This window comes from Anopheles arabiensis, chromosome 3 (assembly GCF_016920715.1).
Source record: "Anopheles arabiensis isolate DONGOLA chromosome 3, AaraD3, whole genome shotgun sequence".
In the NCBI taxonomy this organism is placed as follows: domain Eukaryota; kingdom Metazoa; phylum Arthropoda; class Insecta; order Diptera; family Culicidae; genus Anopheles; species Anopheles arabiensis.
Genome location: NC_053518.1, coordinates 13,305,205 through 13,323,769, shown reverse-complemented (window position 1 = coordinate 13,323,769; position 18,565 = coordinate 13,305,205). Strand labels below are relative to the sequence as shown.

The 18,565-nt window shown below is 43.9% G+C and overlaps 1 protein-coding gene and 2 non-coding genes across 4 annotated transcripts; 1 reads left to right on the top strand and 2 right to left on the bottom strand.

Moving 5' to 3' along the window:
- Positions 1 to 742: 742 nt before the first annotated feature.
- Positions 743 to 16,707, bottom strand: LOC120904961 (insulin-like growth factor-binding protein complex acid labile subunit). 2 transcript variants are annotated; one of them, XM_040315515.1, is made up of 4 exons: positions 14,794 to 16,706; positions 14,154 to 14,711; positions 13,883 to 14,074; positions 743 to 928 (listed from the first exon to the last, which is right to left on the bottom strand). In XM_040315515.1, exons 1-4 carry the CDS (start codon positions 15,736 to 15,738, stop codon positions 851 to 853), a joined length of 1,773 nt encoding a protein of 590 aa, XP_040171449.1. In that variant the 5' UTR covers positions 15,739 to 16,706; the 3' UTR covers positions 743 to 850. The 2 variants fall into 2 exon arrangements, with proteins under 2 accessions (XP_040171449.1, XP_040171450.1); XM_040315516.1 differs by lacking the exon at positions 743 to 928 and adding an exon at positions 936 to 7,928 and having other exon boundaries at positions 14,794 to 16,707.
- Trnah-gug lies at positions 11,662 to 11,733 on the bottom strand. Its single transcript has one exon. It is a non-coding gene; the product is annotated as a tRNA-His (tRNA).
- Positions 12,274 to 12,345, top strand: Trnah-gug. The gene has a single exon. It is a non-coding gene; the product is annotated as a tRNA-His (tRNA).
- Positions 16,708 to 18,565: the final 1,858 nt, after the last annotated feature.

Here is an 18,565-nt window from a genome sequence, read left to right as displayed (position 1 = left end):
TTTTTGATTTTAATTTAATTTTTACTTTCCAATTACCCGAAGGCTGGTGCTGGATCAAGCGGGAGGGAGTGAGAGCGATTCCGAATCTTCTGCGGCGCTGTGGTTGATTTGAAACGAGTGCAAAATCTCCCCCATCGACCACGGCCACTGTTAGAGCGTTGTGGTGTAGCGTTGATTAAGAATAACATCCGGTTTTGGTGGCGCACAATCGCGGGGCGACGGTTTTTTTCCTTTGTAAATGGGCGGAAGTGTTTCGGATGGATTTTTGGAGGATTTTGTGGAAATCTCTTGAATTGGTTGTACAAAAAAAAAAACAAGAGAAAGTAAGGACATTTCCGGCAGCACAAACAAGCGGCGTAATATTGGCAGCTTGTGTGCAGCTAAAAGTATTGGCCATTTAAAAGTGAAAAGCCAGTAATTTCATTACATGTTACTTTCGGTTAATAACGCTCTGTGTATGACTTTCCGTTTCGCCGTCGCGACGGCTCATTAAAAAGTCAAAACGAATGTTTATCGAAATGTTCCCAAGTAACAAAATCGACATGCTTTCTCATTCTACCCAATAGATCAGTAAACCTGAGAGAGTGAGAAAGCATGTCGATTTTGTCGCTTGGGTTGCCGCCGCCCTGTTTCGGATGTGTTTTCAATCGTCAGATTTTTTTATTCCCCTTCCCACCACTCACACGCTGGTTCGATGCGTTCGATGCCGAACCGGTCCGTGATATGCCTGGCACCACTTTAATTAGCTTTGGCGAGTGAGAAAATAATTTTCATTTTATTTTCATCCCTCCATCGAGTGTGCGTCCGCCCGTGCGTCCCGGTTTGGCCGTTTTTGCCCTCGCCTCACTACTCACTTGTCGTCCATCCGGTTCGCTTCCATCGCCTTGCTGATGGCGATATCCCGATCGTCCGGCAGATTGTACTCGAGCTGTTTCGATGTTCGGTGTCCCCGGGCACACAAACAGCAGCAGCAAAAAAAAAAAATCCAGAAACGGTGACCACCACCATCATTCGAGATTGTCGCGGAAGCCCGATAATGATTTTCCACCCAGAAGCCCGCGATTGTGACACAGTGTCCCCGTTGCCCGGGCAACCGATGGTGGTGATGGTGGATGATGTCGTTCGAAACGCGTTGTGTTGTGGTGGAGTTTTCCAGCGGCATGCCGTTCGCAGCAGGCAGGCAAAGTATAGTTTGGGTGACGGAAGGACGTTCGCAGTTTTTGGTTTGTTCGTTTGTTTGGCGATGGATAGTGTTGTTGCGGTGAGTGTCAGCATTTCACAATTAACAGCATCGTGTTGCCGGCGGGTGGGCAAGTAACGAGAGATGTGGTGAAATGGCGTTTGGTTCCCCGATCGTGCCGGATCGTAATCGTATCAAGGTTTTTGAAGGTGTATGTGTGTGGTATGTTTAAAATAGCAGTGAAAAAGAAAGAAAAAAAAAACATTCAGTTAGTGAAGCAAAAACCAACAAAGTAAAAAAACACGGTTCCACAGTTCCACTAGCCCGCGCCAAACTAGCTTAAAAATCATCGAAGCAATGCGAAGAAAGGCGGATGGAAAATAAATCAATTAGCAGCTTATCGGATCGGGCAGGGCGGGTGAAGCGAAGCGTTGCTTTGGGCGAGAGCTACTCCAGAAGCATTCCCGAGGTGATGTAGATTCCCGTGAGACAAACACACACACACAGCATGCCAGAAAGCAGCACCGTCTGTCATTCTGTCCGTCCTGTCTATCAGAGTGTGTCTATCGCTTCCTTCTTCGCGGCGTTATTCGGCCGGGCGGGATGACAAGAACCATTCGCCTCAACGTTTGTAGCCTAGACCGTTCAGCAGTGGATTGTGGAAAGGCTTGCAATGCCGTCCTGCTGCCGGTTGCTCCTGCGCCCGTTCCTCCTGTGCGCAACGTTTCCGGCCAGCTTACGGATGCACAGGCACGGAAATAGTTTAAATTGAGTAACGAGATAAGCAAATGAGCACGGATTTCAGTTAATTAAATGTATAATTTTAATCAATCTCGCCGCCGGAAAGATTGGGCTTTATTTCGAGCTTTATCGGTGTCTTCAATTTTAGCGCCCGGGCGCTTGTGTTTGGGCGGATATTTTTCAAGTTTTCCGTTTCATTTCGCTCAAAAAATCAAGCTATTTTGTGTATAAAATGTAGATAAAGTATACGTTTAAAATTGTGTCTCTTCGCACTTTAACAGCTTTTCTTCTGTATTGGCAATTAATTTTGCAAGTGTTATTTAATTGATCAATTAACTTGTTTTTCTAATTTTAAAATTAAATTTATACAAATTCGAATCTGATTCCAATTGCAGCAGACATCATTCGGTTATTGCTAGCGACACAACGAAACATAATCCATTGTCCTGTAATGCGTTGGCTTTGTTATCAAATTGTTTAAATTAAATTTGATAAAAAATGGTCCATAATAAGATGGACGTCCTTTCGTGGATATGTCCAGCACATATATAAAAGGCTTTAAAAACTTATTCAGTAACCACACGCACGGCAAGGTTTTTAAGTCGTGCAAGTTAACGATTGTGCCACGGAACCGCTGACTTCAGGTACAGTTCACGCTCGGTATAGCGCACTTGACTGAGTTGCGGATTATCGAATGACGTTTTGAATTTGGTTGTCGCGAACGAGCGGATTAAAATGGTGCGAATATTGTACATGAGTTTGTAATATGTAAGCTTTACATTTATCTTGTTACTTATTTTATCAATATAAAAATGCAGGATTTTTTTTTCAGTTCATCTCAACACAGTGGCAATTTTAAATCATAATGTCACCTAAATTTCAAATTAATCCATGAATGGTTCATGTCTTAAGTCTTTAATCGCTCAATTATACCTTAATATTGCGTTTTGTAAGAATGAACCGTGGTACGTAAATGAAAGCATTGAAAGATTCACGCATGTCGAAAAACATTAAAACTAAAAAGCCAACTCAATTTAGATTCGCAATCGTTGTGCTTCCCGCCACAAACCCCGAAACTACTGCATTTGATTTTACTACTAAATTTACATATTAATGTATACAGTGTCACGGGAGGTTAGCTTTCCTTTCGATCCATCCGTTTGTTTGTTATTGCTCGTTTCCGCTTCGAATTTATTCGAATCGTGCCCACGTTCGAATGGATCCGTGCTGAGCAGAGCATTCCGAGTATGGTTGCAATATCAATCGCATTGCCGCACAGCGTGTTTCGATTTCCACTTTCCCAGTAGTGCTTAGCCGTGTTTAGCCTGACTGTGAACGGGACACAGTCGGGAGAACGCGCTCTCTTCGGGATTGTCGGGCTTTATTGTCTGGATATTTTCGATTGGCAACAAACAGCCAGAAAAAGAACAAACGAAGGAGTAAAGAAACAAAGAATGGCAAGAAAGGACGCCCCATTTTCCCACCCAACGCTATCGAGCGCTGTGTTCGAGTTGATCGAGTTGTGCAGTGGTGAAAACATAAAATGGGGTCACGTTGTCGTCCTGCCCCTCAGAGGTTCGCTGTGCAGCCAATAGCAAAAAAAAAGCATGGGGTAAACAAAAAAGAGGAAAACTTTCTTCTCAAATAGTGGCGCACAAGAAAGCAAAATATTCCCAACCTTCCCCCTTCTTATTGGGGAAGATTTTTTATGAGGAAGAGGAAGGTCGCTTCCCAACACCCAACGCCCAAAAACCTAAGGGAGGAAAACAAACACAATGGTGAAGGAGTCTCAGCTTCCCATGGGACGCCGCTGGAAGGAAGGTAGAAGAACTACAGCACAGAAGATTAAGAATATGAGCTAGGGCGAACATAAGGGCTAAGGTTCGGACTCTTCCCGCTCTTCCTAGCTCTTCAGCGAGGGTACATGCGGGACACTGCGAGTATCGGGTTGAATGATAAAAATAACAAACATCTGTTTGTCCCTCCACCTTCACACTCAGCATCTCAAATTCTCACATCAAACCCGGAGTCCCGGAAAAGCTTTTGAAATTCTGATCTTTTCCCCCCTTTATCAACTCCCGACACAAGTGGAAAACTGAAGTGAGGAAAATCAGCAAATAAGCCCGGACCAGACCCGGCTGGTCTTGGGAGGGGGCCAGTTTTAATAGACTTTAAAGTTGGCAAACCTGACGCGCCGTAACTTGAGCTCCGTTTCTGTTGAAAAATAGTAACAGGACCATCTTGCTGAATGGGGTGTGGGAGGCAAAAAAGAGAGAGAGAGAGAGAGAAGGATTACGCGCTGCTCGTAAATAAATGAATAAAGCTCAGGAGAAGTGTTCTGGCGCTGTGCTTCCAAAGCTTCTTTTGGTGAACTTCTTTTCGGGCAAATTAGGGAAAGATAAATTACTAGCAGTGAAAAGGACAACACAAAGCAAAAGAGAAAAAAAAACATAAAGTGAACCATCGTGAGATGCTACATCCGCATCTTCCCGGGTGCTTTGTGTCAACCCCTTTTTAGCATACATAAAGCTCCGCTCCACGAAGACACATGTACGGATGATGAGAAGCTTGATGAGGCAGAAAGACAGACAAAGATCCCTTTGCTTCTTCGTTGTGTGTGTGTGTTTGTGTTAGTGCAGAGGGAGTCCTTTTAATTCAGAAGCAACAACAAAAAAGACGCTCCACCCCGAGAGCACATTTGTCTCAGGCAGGCTAATTTGTCTTGTCTTGCCAGCGCTTGTGTGTTTCTTAAGAAAGCTGTGCATGTGAAAGTTTCTTCCCCTCCCTCCTTTTTGTTTCCACTCGTCAAAACGAGAAGGATAGTCTCGCAGCGTATTTGTAATGATTAGAAGGTTCAAACTTTTGTGCCAGCTGGCATGATCTATAACGATCCTGGATGCGGGGATGAGATCGATTTCGACAGAAACCAAATGTAAACTTTCGTCCTATAGCAGCAGCAGCAGCAGCAGGGTCGTCCCCCCATCGTACTACATATGTGGGGCGTTCGTTCTGTTTGTTTTAAGCAGCAAAGGTTGTATATTCTCTGTGTGTTTGTGTGTTTGTGTGTGTGAAGTGGTTGTTGGGCTGCAAAGCAAAAGCGCGTGGTTTGGCGGCTTAAAAGTTTTGCTTTGCTAATTGGTGCTTCATCGGGTTCGGCTGCTGCCTGCGGTAAATGTGTGTACGCTTTAAGCACTCGAGCACTCGGGTACGGGTGGAATGATCGTTAAAGTAAGTGGTATGGATATTATTCGGGATGAGAATGAACGAGTTGGCATGATTTGTATGAAGTGTGGTTTTTGTTTGGCACTGGGAATAACGAACAATTCATTCATGGAGAAGGTATCAGCACGGGGTTTGACGTTTAAAATTCGACGCCATTATTAAAGAGTTAGTCAATATCATTTTTTTTATAAATCAATACGAAATCAAAGCTTATAAAATTTTGAATAATCATGATCTGAAAGCACCAAAGTCGTTGCTTTCTTCAGCTAAATGCTGAGGATGGAATGGAATATTTCATGTCAATTGTTAACGCATTTTTTGTTAGCAGCAGTACAGTTTGATTGTAATATTGGCATTTTTTTTCTCTCTCAGACAATTAGTTTAATATCTGCATGCTTGTACAACTATTATATATTTTAAGTAATTCATCAAAACAAAATTGCTATTTAGTTAACACGTACAATGCAAAGAAAATTGCTCGTAAATCAGTCTCACATCTGACCTATAAAAGATCACTTTGGAGCTTCCACCCTTATGAGAGCGGAGTGTGACTCGTAAAAAAATGAGCTGGTTTCAACATATCGAATGATTCTGTAACTCTTGTTTTGGGTTTTACATTACAGCATTTGGATGCTGAGAATAACAATAAGGCAGATCTAGGGAACTTCTATTTGGCTTAACATCCTACGCGGATCCTATGCCAGCCTATACAGGTTTTCGAGACTTAATTCATTACCACGCAATCTTCAATATCCTCTATCCTTCTTGCTCAGATAGTCAATCCTTCTTGCTATGGGGGGACGGTCCATTCTAGGCTTAAACCCATGAACCCATGACGGGCATGTTATTGAGTCGTACGAGTTGACGACCACGGCGGGACCGCCCTAGAACTAGATAACTTACAGTCTATTAAATTTTATGGGATTGTATTGGGAAGCTCAATAGCCGATCGTTTCTTTAAAGAACCTAATATTGCCGTCTTAGTACTAATTAATAAAACAAAACAGAGATGGGAAAAGTAAACAAGCTTTAAATATATAAAACGGAGTCAAAAAGATAGTACATATATTGCCGTTCAGGTCAAATGTTAAAGGATAATTAGTAAATTATCAACTACTCTGAAACATCTGAGTTTTTCTCTCCAAAATTAGCACCAGAATAGGTATGTGAACCAAAACTGCCATCAATAACCCGACTATGAACGCTTGCTTAGGCATGGAGCAGAAACTTGGTTTTAGACTGTTATAGCCAATGTCAGTATTAGGACTTATTATTTATTCCATTGTAGAGCCTGAAACCTTTATCAACACCGAGGAATGGAACATACATCCCTTCAAGAGTGATACACCAATTATTGTTTAATTGTTTAATTGTTTAATTTTTTTTTTAATTATAACGATTCTCCAACTTTTCTAAATCACCTATGTAGTACGGTTTGTTCGTTGCCTCAAAACTGGTTTCTATTTCGGCGATCACCCTATTCGTTCGACGAAAATTTCTTCCCAGCGAACATCCTCTTGAGGTCTCAGAACAGGAAATAGTCACTGTGAGCCAGGTGTGGTGCATATGGTAGGTGAGGAAGCGATTCGTACCTCAATTCATATACTTTGGCCATTGTTTTCACATATGTGAGCTATTGCGATAGCTCTTTTGAGCGTCCTATGTCTTCAGTGCTCATTTCACCACGTTTAAACTTAGTATGCCAATACTTTAAGATAAATTTTGGTGAAGCAGGGTCCGAAAATTCTTCATTAACCCATGTTTTGCTTTGTTTCTATTTTTGTCTTAAAAAAGTGCACAAAAGTTGCTTCATACAAAATGCTATAAGTCATGAAGTTCGATTGCTGTAAAATGTTGAATTTTTTTCAAGATTGGTATTACAAACTAAAAATAATATGAATCTAATTCTGCTCTCACAGATTTTTTCGTTACAAACTTATATAAACATTATTTTCAGTTATACTTTCATTTCTATATTAACAGAATTTTTTGTCACAGAAAAACCAGCTAAATGTATGTCGAAATTGATGTATTAGGATGCTTCATATGTCATTTTGAATTAAACCACTGTTTGACTTACTTGATTGCGTGTGGTTTTCAACCATACGTGTAGTCCCAGGAAAATATTGCACAAAAGTAAATGTTAGAATCCTATTGGAATCCAACACTACGAATGGGTGCGGTTTTAAAGTTGCTTTAATTTCCCGACCGAAACGAACCTAACAATGTTAGGCCCAAAAATTACCGCCCCTAATGTCTTGTGAAGTGAGCGCAACGTTTGGAAATAGAACATGCACGTCCCAACAAAAAAAAAAGCGGATCCGATATCCCGTTCCGCTAATGAAGGAGTTTTTCGCCAATAGTTGGGTGCGTTGGTACGCTTTTGCATGGTGCGATGGAAACAGCGAACCCTGAATATCCGGTTGCACCGGGGAGCGCGAACTTTGGCTCTGGTGTGCAAATAATGGCGTACTACTGACGCGGCCAAACGAATGCGGACTGGGATCTGGATTGGCAAACTTTTCCAAAGCTATTACCACAAAGCACAGTCGCCGCTGGACCGTGCTGGACGTGATTTAATTATCTCTGACTACCGCACAGACCGTGGTACGGTTCGATTGGTTTCGTTTGATTCGTGCGGCGCTAGTTCGTAGCGTCGCATCGCCTCTGCTCTTCTTCCCTGTCGGCGTGTTTTCGAACGTTTCGAGCACAATAATTAGAGTGTGTTAGGCGGACGGGAATTCCGCGTAACCGCCGGATGTTCGCTTGGCAGAAAGGCACTCTCCGGCTAGCACAACGTACGAGAGGGCGGAACCGTTCGCTTTCCCCGGAGCACCATGCACAGCAGTGCAACTCAGTCGTGGAAATCGGCATCCGTTCGTCGATAGAACCTTGTTGTTACCGAGTACAAACACACAGACACACGCGCACACGGTGCAAATCAAACGTTCAAGCGATTAATTATTAATATTTGATCTGCACGCTAAGTTCGCTTGCAATTTGGTTTGCCGATGGTTCAATTTACAGCGATTTCAGTTGAAATGGGGCACCCCCAATTTGGCTTCTAATGCATGGCACGGCATAGTGTTAGGCTTATTGTACCGATTTCGTGATCAATTAATTACTAGAGTGGCCTATTCATTTGGGTGTACGTGTCGATCTACGGCGCGTGTTTGTATGTGAATGTTAGGAAAAGAGCGGGTTACATTATAGGGCACAACACCAATGCACTTTCAAAACCAATGCACTTCGGGCAAACGATTATCGACAGCACACAATGAGTCAATCTGTTTGCATCGAAGATTAATGCATCCTATGTTGTGTCAATGGTAATAAGTGGTGCCACGGTTATCGGGCGGGACTTTAACGCGGGTGATTAAAGAAGGGGGGTAATTTGATCACTAAGTAGGAGAACTATGATGAACATTATTTAAAAATTCATGTTTAACTATGAGGAAAAATGTTGCCGCAAAGAAGAAATAGTAGAGTAGAGAATGTAACAAAGAATATCGTTTATGTAAATAGCAAATTAAATTTAAAACTTAATTATTATGTTGCATGACAATACCAGAAACATATGTTTAATCACCCCAGACATTTAAATCATCACGCAGTGCCTTTAAATTTTTTTTTGGATGAATTTCTACAGCGCTACAACCGAGCGCTCCATAGCTGGATGCAAAACTCCATAGCTGTTTTGTACACTTCTCCTAAGCATTTGACATATTCCCCTATATGCTTGCAAACCTCCATAGCAACGTTGCAAACATCCCCTTACCATTTCAAACATTCCACCGAGTGGATCAAGTAGTCCATTATATGATTCGAAACCCTGTAATTGTTTATTTTTTAATAAAATTTGCTATTTAAACAATGTTCTTTGTAAAATTCTCTTCTCTACTATTTTATACTCTACTATTACTATTTTTATTGTGGCAACATTTTTCCTCATATTTAAACACACATATCCAAATAATGTTCATCATAGTCCTCCTACCTAGTAATCAAATTACCCCCCTTCTTTAATCACCCGCGTTAAATTTAGAACCAACTAAGAACCAGCCTGAAATACCAGAAAATATTAAAGCCTATGTCAAACGATTTATAAGAATACTTTGAACACACCCTTCAAAATCTTCATATTTAAATATGTCAGGAAATGTTGATGATGTGAAGAAATAGTAGAATTTAATGTTGAATCGGATTGGACGTAGGAAACAGTTACATAGTGAATAGTTATTGCGAATAAATTTTATTACGGATTAACCACTATTTCCTTCTGATGATCCTAAAACATGTGCTTAATCACCCCAAACATTTAAATCATCACGCGGTGCTTTTTAAAAAAATCTAGGATTAATTTCTACAGCGCTACATCCGAGCGCTCCATAGCTGGATGCAAAACTCCATAGCTGTTTTGCACACTTCTCCTAAGCGTTTGACATATTCCCCTATATGCTTGCAAACCTCCATAGCAACGTTGCATATATCCCTTAACCATTTCAAACATTCCACCGAGTGGATCAAGTAGTCCATTATATGATTCGAAACCCTGTAATTGCAATTACTTAATCACCAAAGCTCTTATTAAAAAGGGTCATGGAAATTTATCAGCCGAATGAATTTGAAAAAGTGGGTTGGGGTTCAAGCCCAGAATGGATCGTCCCCCGTTGCAAGGATTGACTGTCCGGCTACGTGGTAATGAATTAAGTCTCGAAAGCCTGTATAGGCCGGCATGTCCGCGTAGGACGTTATGCCAAATAGAAGATAAAGAAGACATTTGAAAATTGTGAAATATTGTGAATGATGGGAAAAACACTTAAGCAATGTTAAACAAAAACAAGAATCTGTTAAAATATGTTAATACCTAAAAAAACAGATCTCACCAAGGTTACATATAATCAAAACGAGCAAGAAGGCTATAAATTTGCAGTTCATCATATTTGTATTCGTTATTTCTATTTGATGTATCACTAAAAATAAACAATGTTATTTAAAAATAGATTTACTTGAAGGAATTATTACTATAAACATTTTTACAAAAAGAAGTCGTGAAGTATAGCTTATGCAAAAGAAAACATCAGAAAAAAATGTAAGAAAAAACTGGCTGGATATAATCGGTAACCAGAAGAAAAACAAACCCCTTCAAACTCATAATCTCCTCAGCTGGAACTAACACATCCTTTCATTCCATTGCCTAAGTGCGGAAGTGTTTTCGTTAACATTGCCTGTAACAACATGTAAGCAAACGGTGATCCAAGCATGAAAAACAGATCGATCCTCAGTGTGTGTACGGTCTTTGCTAAAGACTTTGCGTTCCAAAAACATCAGCAAAAAAAAATCAACTCCAATGTTCCATCTCACTGAACGCGCATCCTCTTCCCGACAGAATTCAGTCTCACACACTGTCCCGGGAACAACGGATGGCGCAGGTTTGGAGGCGAGCATTTTCCACCAAAATCATCCGCACAACACCACCCGGTGCTTTATGCGATTCGTAACTTATCTGACACTTGCGCTTCCGGTTCATTAAGCCCAGAGCCATCGCCAGCCAGACAGCGTAATAAAAACTTATCTCCCCGGCACTGCTTACATTTTGCGTGGCTTGAAGTAGGGCAAGCTTAAGCCATCACCCCCAATCCCTCACATGGGTCCCCCATCCCGCCATCAAATGGGTGGCCTTGCGTTCTGGCTTGTGTTTTCTTCACAGATTCAACCCATTCAAGTGGAACCCGTTTTTCTTAGCACCGTGCACGCGGTTAAAGGTCTTGTTCGTGACCGAAATTTATTGCAAATCCGGAAGTCGCATCCAGTCTGCCACTCAAAACGCCTGCCGGCCATTTCAACTGCTGCCCATCAACGGTTTGGTGGAAAATGGCTTACGCTAAGCTTCCGGTTTCGGTTTATTTGTGAGTGTCTCTATGTTTGTGTGTGTGTTTTTCTCGTTTCCCGCTCTTTACTGTCGGCTGGAGCGAGCCGGAACGAAACCGAAAAGACAGAAAGTGAAAGAAAAGCATCATCTTCCGCGTAAGCGTACCGGAAAGGAAATAAAACACGAACGCAAAACTATAACCGAGCGCACTCTGTCTGCACTGTTTGTGGAGTGGATGATTACGGCTGCAACTGAACCCCGACGAATGGGTAGCAATATTTCTTGCTGCAGCAACCCACGCGTGGCTTACGGTGGGCAAACTATTTGCTACGGATTAAAGCGCCCCTCGCGCGGTTAGATGCGCGGTATGTAGGTCAGGCGGATATATAAAAAAATATATATGTGCATTGAAGAGCAGGGTACGGGAGTAGGACGGGACACGCATACCAGTGAGGGGGGTTGTTTTTCCGACAAAATGCTAGCTCATCACGTACTTCATTCAAGCATGGAAAATAGAAGTTGTTTTTTGTGACGTTATGACACGTTAGAAGAGGAGAGCAAAAAAGAGGATTTTCACTCCTTTCCGTGACAATGTTCTTTGGCACAACTCTGCCTCATTTAAGAGTGGGGAGAATGTGCGAGACATTGCCGTGACCAGGATTCGAACCTGGGTTACTACGGCCACAACGTAGGGTCCTAACCACTAGACGATCACGGCTATAAGGAGAACTTGGTAGCTAACGCGCTTAGAAACGATTTGCAAACATCAACAACAACGCTTGAAACGAACACTTCGACCACACTGCTAACGATGATAACGATGAAATGCATATTTGCTGACTGCTACCGACGGATGTATTTGGGGTGCGTATGTATGGTGAATGGACAACATTGGGATGGGTAAAAAGCGGGGTAAATATGCACGCAATAATCGGGTAAACCCGTTGACTCGATTATAGAGGCGAAGTGTAGGGTTGAAAAGTGCTGACATAGCTTGATGCGGTTTGGTTGCGTTTTTATGATACCGACACAACGTTTTATTGTAGGGTTAATAGCTAGCTAAAAATAGCTTCTGAATGCTAAGTTTATTCTACTTGATTTGAATTTTGAACTTTATTGCAAACAAGTGCTTAACGCTGAAACTGTATACGCTCAAAACGTTGAAATTCGCCCACATTGCTCACATTGCCCACAGGTTTGAATATTTTACATCCAATCTTTTCATATGTCTTAACGTGTGAATATATACACCCCGATAGCCGTGATCGTCTAGTGGTTAGGACCCTACGTTGTGGCCGTAGTAACCCAGGTTCGAATCCTGGTCACGGCAATGCTGCAGATTGACGAGTTTTCTCAATAGAAGAGGAACTATCTGTCAAGAATGCATTGTCACGGAAGGGGTAAAATAGTTTTTTAATTAACTAACAAAGATTGTGAACGTACTATCATTAAAGAATTGAATAACAAATGTTTCATAAAACAAAAAAAGGAAATGAAACTAAATAGATTAATAGTGTCATATAAACAAATAGGATATGTAAGTACGCGCTATGAACAGAATGCCTATGTTTCGCAAAACCATTTAAATCGTTGCAGTCAGTCGGTCCAGTGTGTGGAATGTTAGGTCTATTCGGAAGGTTGTAAAGTTTGATCTATTGATTTTTTAAACAGTTCTCCGAATAATTTAATTTGGCTCGTGAACTGTAACATGCTAAATAGATTGCTTTGTACGAATATTAAATGTAAATAATTGTTGATGTTCTTCACGAATCATATACAATAATTAGTATAGTAGCTAAATCCGGTTAAACGATTTCCAAGGATAATGGTCCAAGAAATGTCAAAATCATATAAAAATTATAAAATTCTCTGATTTACTGGGAATTCACATTAAACCAATCAATTTCTGACTAGTAGAATCTTTTTTGAATCAATAACAATAGATTTAAAAATTGTCTTTTACCAAAACTGAAATAAAAAAATATCACTATACAACAAATGTTTTTGCTAACCCGATCATCGCAGAAAACGTTCGACACGCTAGACCAACTGTCAAATTCATGCACACGGTTAAGCCGCTTACCGGTGAATCCGTCCCCGGATAATCGACGTTCTACTGCATTTAAAATGGTGAACTATGGAAAGTATTTATTGCTTAACACGCTCAGGATAGTTTAAAACGACTTAATAGTATTTGAAGTATAAGCATGGATCATTCGAGTTTCAAACCTTTTTTGCATTCACAAACAATAGACTTCAAATATTTGCTCATTTCGCTATTGTTTGATTTCACCCATATCAGAATAACCCTTGAGAGCAGATAACTATGTACAACAACCATCAATCTGATAAAAACAAATTACACAAAAAAGACAATTACATCTATTTATTGTGTTAATACAAATTAACGACACAGTTAGCTTCACAGGTAAACAGATGTTAAGTTTTTACGTTCAGTTTTATTAGAGCTCCGCTTTACTTCACTAAACATTACACATACACATTACAATATGCTTACAACTGTGGGACGGAAGTACAGACAACTTAGATAAATCACACGTTAATATGCACTGATCTTTAATTTATAGCCCAAAAAAAAGCTATAAAACGATACACAACGATCCTCACAGTGCTAGATCACAATCACATCCAGTGGAATTGAAACGCAAAACAAACATACACCATACCATACACTGACTGAGTATCTATTTTATCGTTGGTGAGTATTGTCTCATACCACCCTGATGGGGCACGGTAAGGAAGAAGTTAAACCCACCGGAGGTGGCCGAGTTGGGTGAGGTAGGGCTGGCCGGGCTGCCGACACTCGAGTAGTGCCGCGCCGCTTCATGATCCTCGTCGCTACTTACGTGCTGGGCGAGGCGCCACTTTTCGCTCTGGTGTTCCGAGTGTCGCAGCAGCAGCTGGATCAGCTTGAACGCACCGAACACGGCGATCGCACCGGACATTAGCCAGATGACGGTGGATTTGGTGTCAAAGTTGTCCTGAATGGGGCGTGTGTCGACGTGCCCTTCGTGGAAGAATTTGTACCGTTGAAATTCCTAATCGAAAGCGGGACACAGATGTTATACATATTAGCGTTTTTGGTCAAGCTTCATCGTACGCTCAAAATCTACTGACCATCTCATCGGGGGAAGGTTTGGCCGGCGGTTCAACCACCACAATGTCACGGTGTTTGCCCCGTTCGTCCGTACACTCGATACCGGTCGCGGTCAGTATACGGCCCGTATCCTCTACCAGGTAGTTTTTGCCATAGATCACACTGCTGCTGTGGTGGGCCAGCTCCTGCACCAGGAACCGACAGTCCCAGGGATTATCGTACAGCTCGGCGAGCGTCAGACTCTCCAGCAGCGAGGCATTGATCTTGCGGAACCCGTTCTGGCTCATGTTCAGCACGCTGAGATTCATCAGCGACCACAGGAAGGCGTCGTCCGTCAGCTGGTTGTGGGCAAGGTCGAGCGTGTGCAGCTTCGGCAGATCTTCAAACACGTCCCGCTCGATCTCGCCGATCGCGTTGCGAGAGAGGTTGAGCCGCACCAGCCGTGGCGTAGCGCTGGACAGCTTCAGCCCCACGTAGTCCAGCCTGTTGCCGGAGAGATCGAGATCGCGCAGATTAGCGCAATCCTTCAGCACATATTTGCTAACCGTTGCGAGCTGATTGTGGCTGACGTTGAGCGCCTGTTTGCGAGATGTAGGAGATAAGCGTGTGATGTATAAGTGTTACCGAGAATTTAATGTTTTTTGTGTGTGTGTGTTTTACCTCCAAATCATAAAGTCCCTTGAGGCTGTTGTCTTCTAGCAGCCCGATGCGATTGTAGCTGAGATCGAGCACGCGCAGATCGCCACTGTTCTTGAAGCTCAAATTCCCCACCGTCTCCAGCTCGTTGCTGCTCACGTTCAGGAAGGTAAGCCGCGGCAGATTGCCGAACAGGTCCGGCTCGAACGATCCGAGCTGGTTGCCCTGCAGCTGCAACACCTTCAGATGGCCGTTGCCGACGAACGCGAACGGATGGATCGTGCGGATGCGGTTGTGATGGAACGCGACGTGCGTTAGCTTGTTCAGCCCGCGCAGCGTACCCTCCTCGATGGTGGTTAGCAGGTTCTTGCCCAGGTTGAGATTCTTCAGATTTGCCACCGGCTTGAACGTCCCGTCCGGGACGGTGGTGATGAAGTTCACGGCCAAGCTGAGCTTCACCAGCCCCGGATAGCGCTGGAAGGACAGCTCGTCGATCGAGCGGATAAGATTGCGGCGCAGATCGAGCACCTGCAGCGTGTCGAGATCGTGATCGCTCCAGGACTTGATCGTGGTGAGATTGTTGCGCGAAAGGTTCAACGACTCGATGTTGCGCAGCCCGTTGAGGGCAAAGTCTTGCAGGTTGTTAACGCGGCTGTCACAAATTTCCAACACCTGCAGATCGGTGAAGCGTATGAAGATCGCGTTCGGCAGCTCCTGCAGGTAGCAGTGATTGATCTGAATGACGAGCGGGTTCTGCGAGTGTTCGCGGATGTTGCGCAGGTCCTCCACGTAGCAAGCGGTCAGCGAGACGGCATCGTTTGCCTCGTCCAGCTCGATGTCGGCTGCACCGTACGGCAGGGCATTCGCTTCACCGGCGGGCCACAGCACCACTGCCAGCAAGGTCGAGAGTAACAGCGTGCGGACCAACGCCCAACAGTGACACCTCCACAGTGTGGTTTTATGTGCCATAGCTGCTTTGTCCAACCTTTTTGTGGAATGGAAGTTGTGCGAGCTCTCTGGCGTTGTCACCGTTTGCTGGCGGGGTTTAATTTTTGAGGTTACGTCACCGTTTGAAGCACGCTTCAGTGCTGCACCGCCGCAGCGACGATAAAACTTTGCCAATTTTATTTAAATTATTTAACAGCATTCATTTGCCACCCGCGCCACCACCAAGCGAGGTGTTGACAGGGATTGGGGAAGGAAAATCCGGGACACTGTTCCTCTGTTTTTATTTTACAATACACTTTTCCCACTGTCAAAAACGCGACGATGACTTTTCACATTGGGGATTTTGCGGGTCTTTTTGCGGGTCTTTTTTTCCCGAACACCGAAAACTAAAAGTCTGGTTTGTTCGTGCTCACAATTGCTGGTTCGTGGTTAGATCCAGCTGGGGCGGAAGGTGACGTTGAAGACAAAAACTTTTCCACTGTTTCCACTGTTTCCACTGTTTGGTGGTAAGCTTACAGACTTTTTCGTTACACTTTTTCCCCTCTTTTGCACTCGTTTTTTTCTCTCTCTCTCACTCCGCTTCCAGCAGCGCGCTGGAAATGCGTTTCCGTGGAAAACTTAAGCTCACTTTTTAAAGTGTCACAGCAGGCGGTGGGCCCCCGCGAAACGCCACACTAAACCCCGTTTTTTACAGAAGGTGCTCTTTTTGCCGCTAGAACGCAAGAAACACACGCACCTCCCGAACGGGTTGCGCGAAAACAGCTCAACGTACGCAAACGTACCGCGTACACGACCGTAGCGCGCGGATCGTTCGAGAAGAATAATTTTCGCAAATGCGATGCGCGGTGGACACTCCGTGGATACGGTTGGTTCTGGGCGCGCGGTTGTGTGTCAACTGTCAACGCCGGGTCGGGTTGTATTTATTTGTAAGGGGTCGGGCACCGGACACACACAGCGAGCGCGCGGGCGTCTGTTGGAGTTTCGAGCGGCGAAATGATAATGCACGATAGACAAGTACCTATTTTTATGGTGGCGGCTTTGTGCCGCAGGGATTTTCGCGGCCATAACGACAGTGTCGGCTGGGCGATGCAGGAGCTGAACGGTGGATTGGGGGAACGACCAGTGGGAGTTGACTTAAGAGGGTTAATATTTATTGTCTGCGTGGTGGGGGTGATGGTGGTGAACAGTACAAGTAAGATATTGCGAGAGAGACAGAGCGAGAGAGCAAAAAAGGGAAAGCCGTGATAGTACAGGAGGACGTCCCAGAGCGTCAGTGTCGTTGTTGTTGTTGTGGATCATAATGATGGTTAAAGCGTTAAGATGAATTGGGTACAAAATTAGTCATTGGTGAAGGTCATGTTTACGCTTTCTTTTCATAGATGACCTCCTTAAGGGTTGAAGACTGGGCATGAATTGCGTTTGCAGCAGATGTTGGTGACATTTGCGCAGTGGACAAAGTGTGGCATAAGTGAATTTAAGCAGTTTTAACAAATGTATTCAATAAGTACATTAAAGTGACGTTCTACTGTTTTCCTGGCATCATCTAAAAATGTTTATTTCCGTAACATTTTGACCACCTAATGTCGCTCTGCGCGTCCAATGTTCACCGCGCGTTACGAGCATCTTGTACGCATCTCAACGATTCTTTAATTTCGTTACCGGCTTACAGCGAAACCGCTTGCTGAGCTGAATCCACTCATACACTCATTAAGGGAGGAAACCCGACACTGCCCACTTGTTAGCCGATTGGGGTGGTAGCCGCTCCGCACCAGCACGATAAAGGGAACGCCGACGCGACCGTCGTACGTCACACATGCCCGGTAATTTATAGCCACCGACACGGTGGACACGTTCACCGACTGACCGTCTTCGTCTGACACCTTTCCCCTTACCCTGCCATGCCTGGTCAAAAGGTGCTCAACGGCAAGGGCGGAAGATGGGGCAAACAAACACAGTCGACACAACGAAACAACAAAACGTCATCAGAGCAGGTGCCAATGTCTTGTACGACGGATCTTGCGGACGATGGTGGAGGAGGTATGTTAGGAGTGCCCCCTGCCCTGTTCTTATGAAAGGCCGCGAGCGTTTCGTCGGCAGCGGGTAGATAGTCGGTCAAGATCGTTCCCGGTGGCCGGCTGGGATTGCGTGCCGTCTTGAGGGGCAGGGCACTGGTAAGACGGTTGTGCGAGATAAAACTCCCACAGGAAACCGGAACACGACATCAACCATCGCATAAAACACTTTAATAGAAGAGTGAGTGTGAGAGAGTGTGTGTGTACAATGTGTGAGAGCGAAGGGCAACGGTAGCGATAATGAGCGAATGAATGGCAAATAAAAAGGCTACTAAGATGGTATAATTAGCGTGTGAAGAGCATCAACACTTACGCGAATCGCGTGTTGTGCTTTTGTTTGTATGCGCGCGCTCTCGGTAAACAGGACCCGCCAACATGGTCCTCCCCTCTCACCCCGTCTGGAGTGTTGAGCACCATTAGAAAGCAATTATGCTACAAAAGGTAACATTTTGCTTATCCGCATACGGGTGCCACTTGGGGTTCGTTTGTTTTGCAGCAATACGAATGGATGCACTCCGGTCCCAACACTGCGGAGCGGAGTGCAATGGCATTAGCCGGCACTGGGTGGCCATGGTCTCGCACTTGGATGTTGTGTTCCATTGTGCTCTATGGAAGGACAAAGGGGGTAATTGGATAGGCTTATCTTACCGAGAGATGCTGTTTGAACAGGGATTACCAACGAAGGGAACGAGTGGCATTCAGCCAAGGTAAGCGTGGATGAGGAGTGGCTTGATATACTTGTACCACAATGCAAAGAGTTTGGTGGTTGTTTTGAA

Excerpts from the sequence above, each read along its gene's own strand:
- LOC120904961 (XM_040315515.1), bottom strand. The coding sequence starts at position 15,738 with ATGGCACATAAAACCACACTGTGGAGGTGTCACTGTTGGGCGTTGGTC. Across the intron at positions 14,712-14,793 it reads AGGGACTTTATGATTTGGAG|GCGCTCAACGTCAGCCACAA; the intron begins GTAAAACACACA and ends TCTCGCAAACAG. Across the intron at positions 929-13,882 it reads AGTGGCGCCTCGCCCAGCAC|CTCGAGTACAATCTGCCGGA; the intron begins GTAAGTAGCGAC and ends ACATCGAAACAG.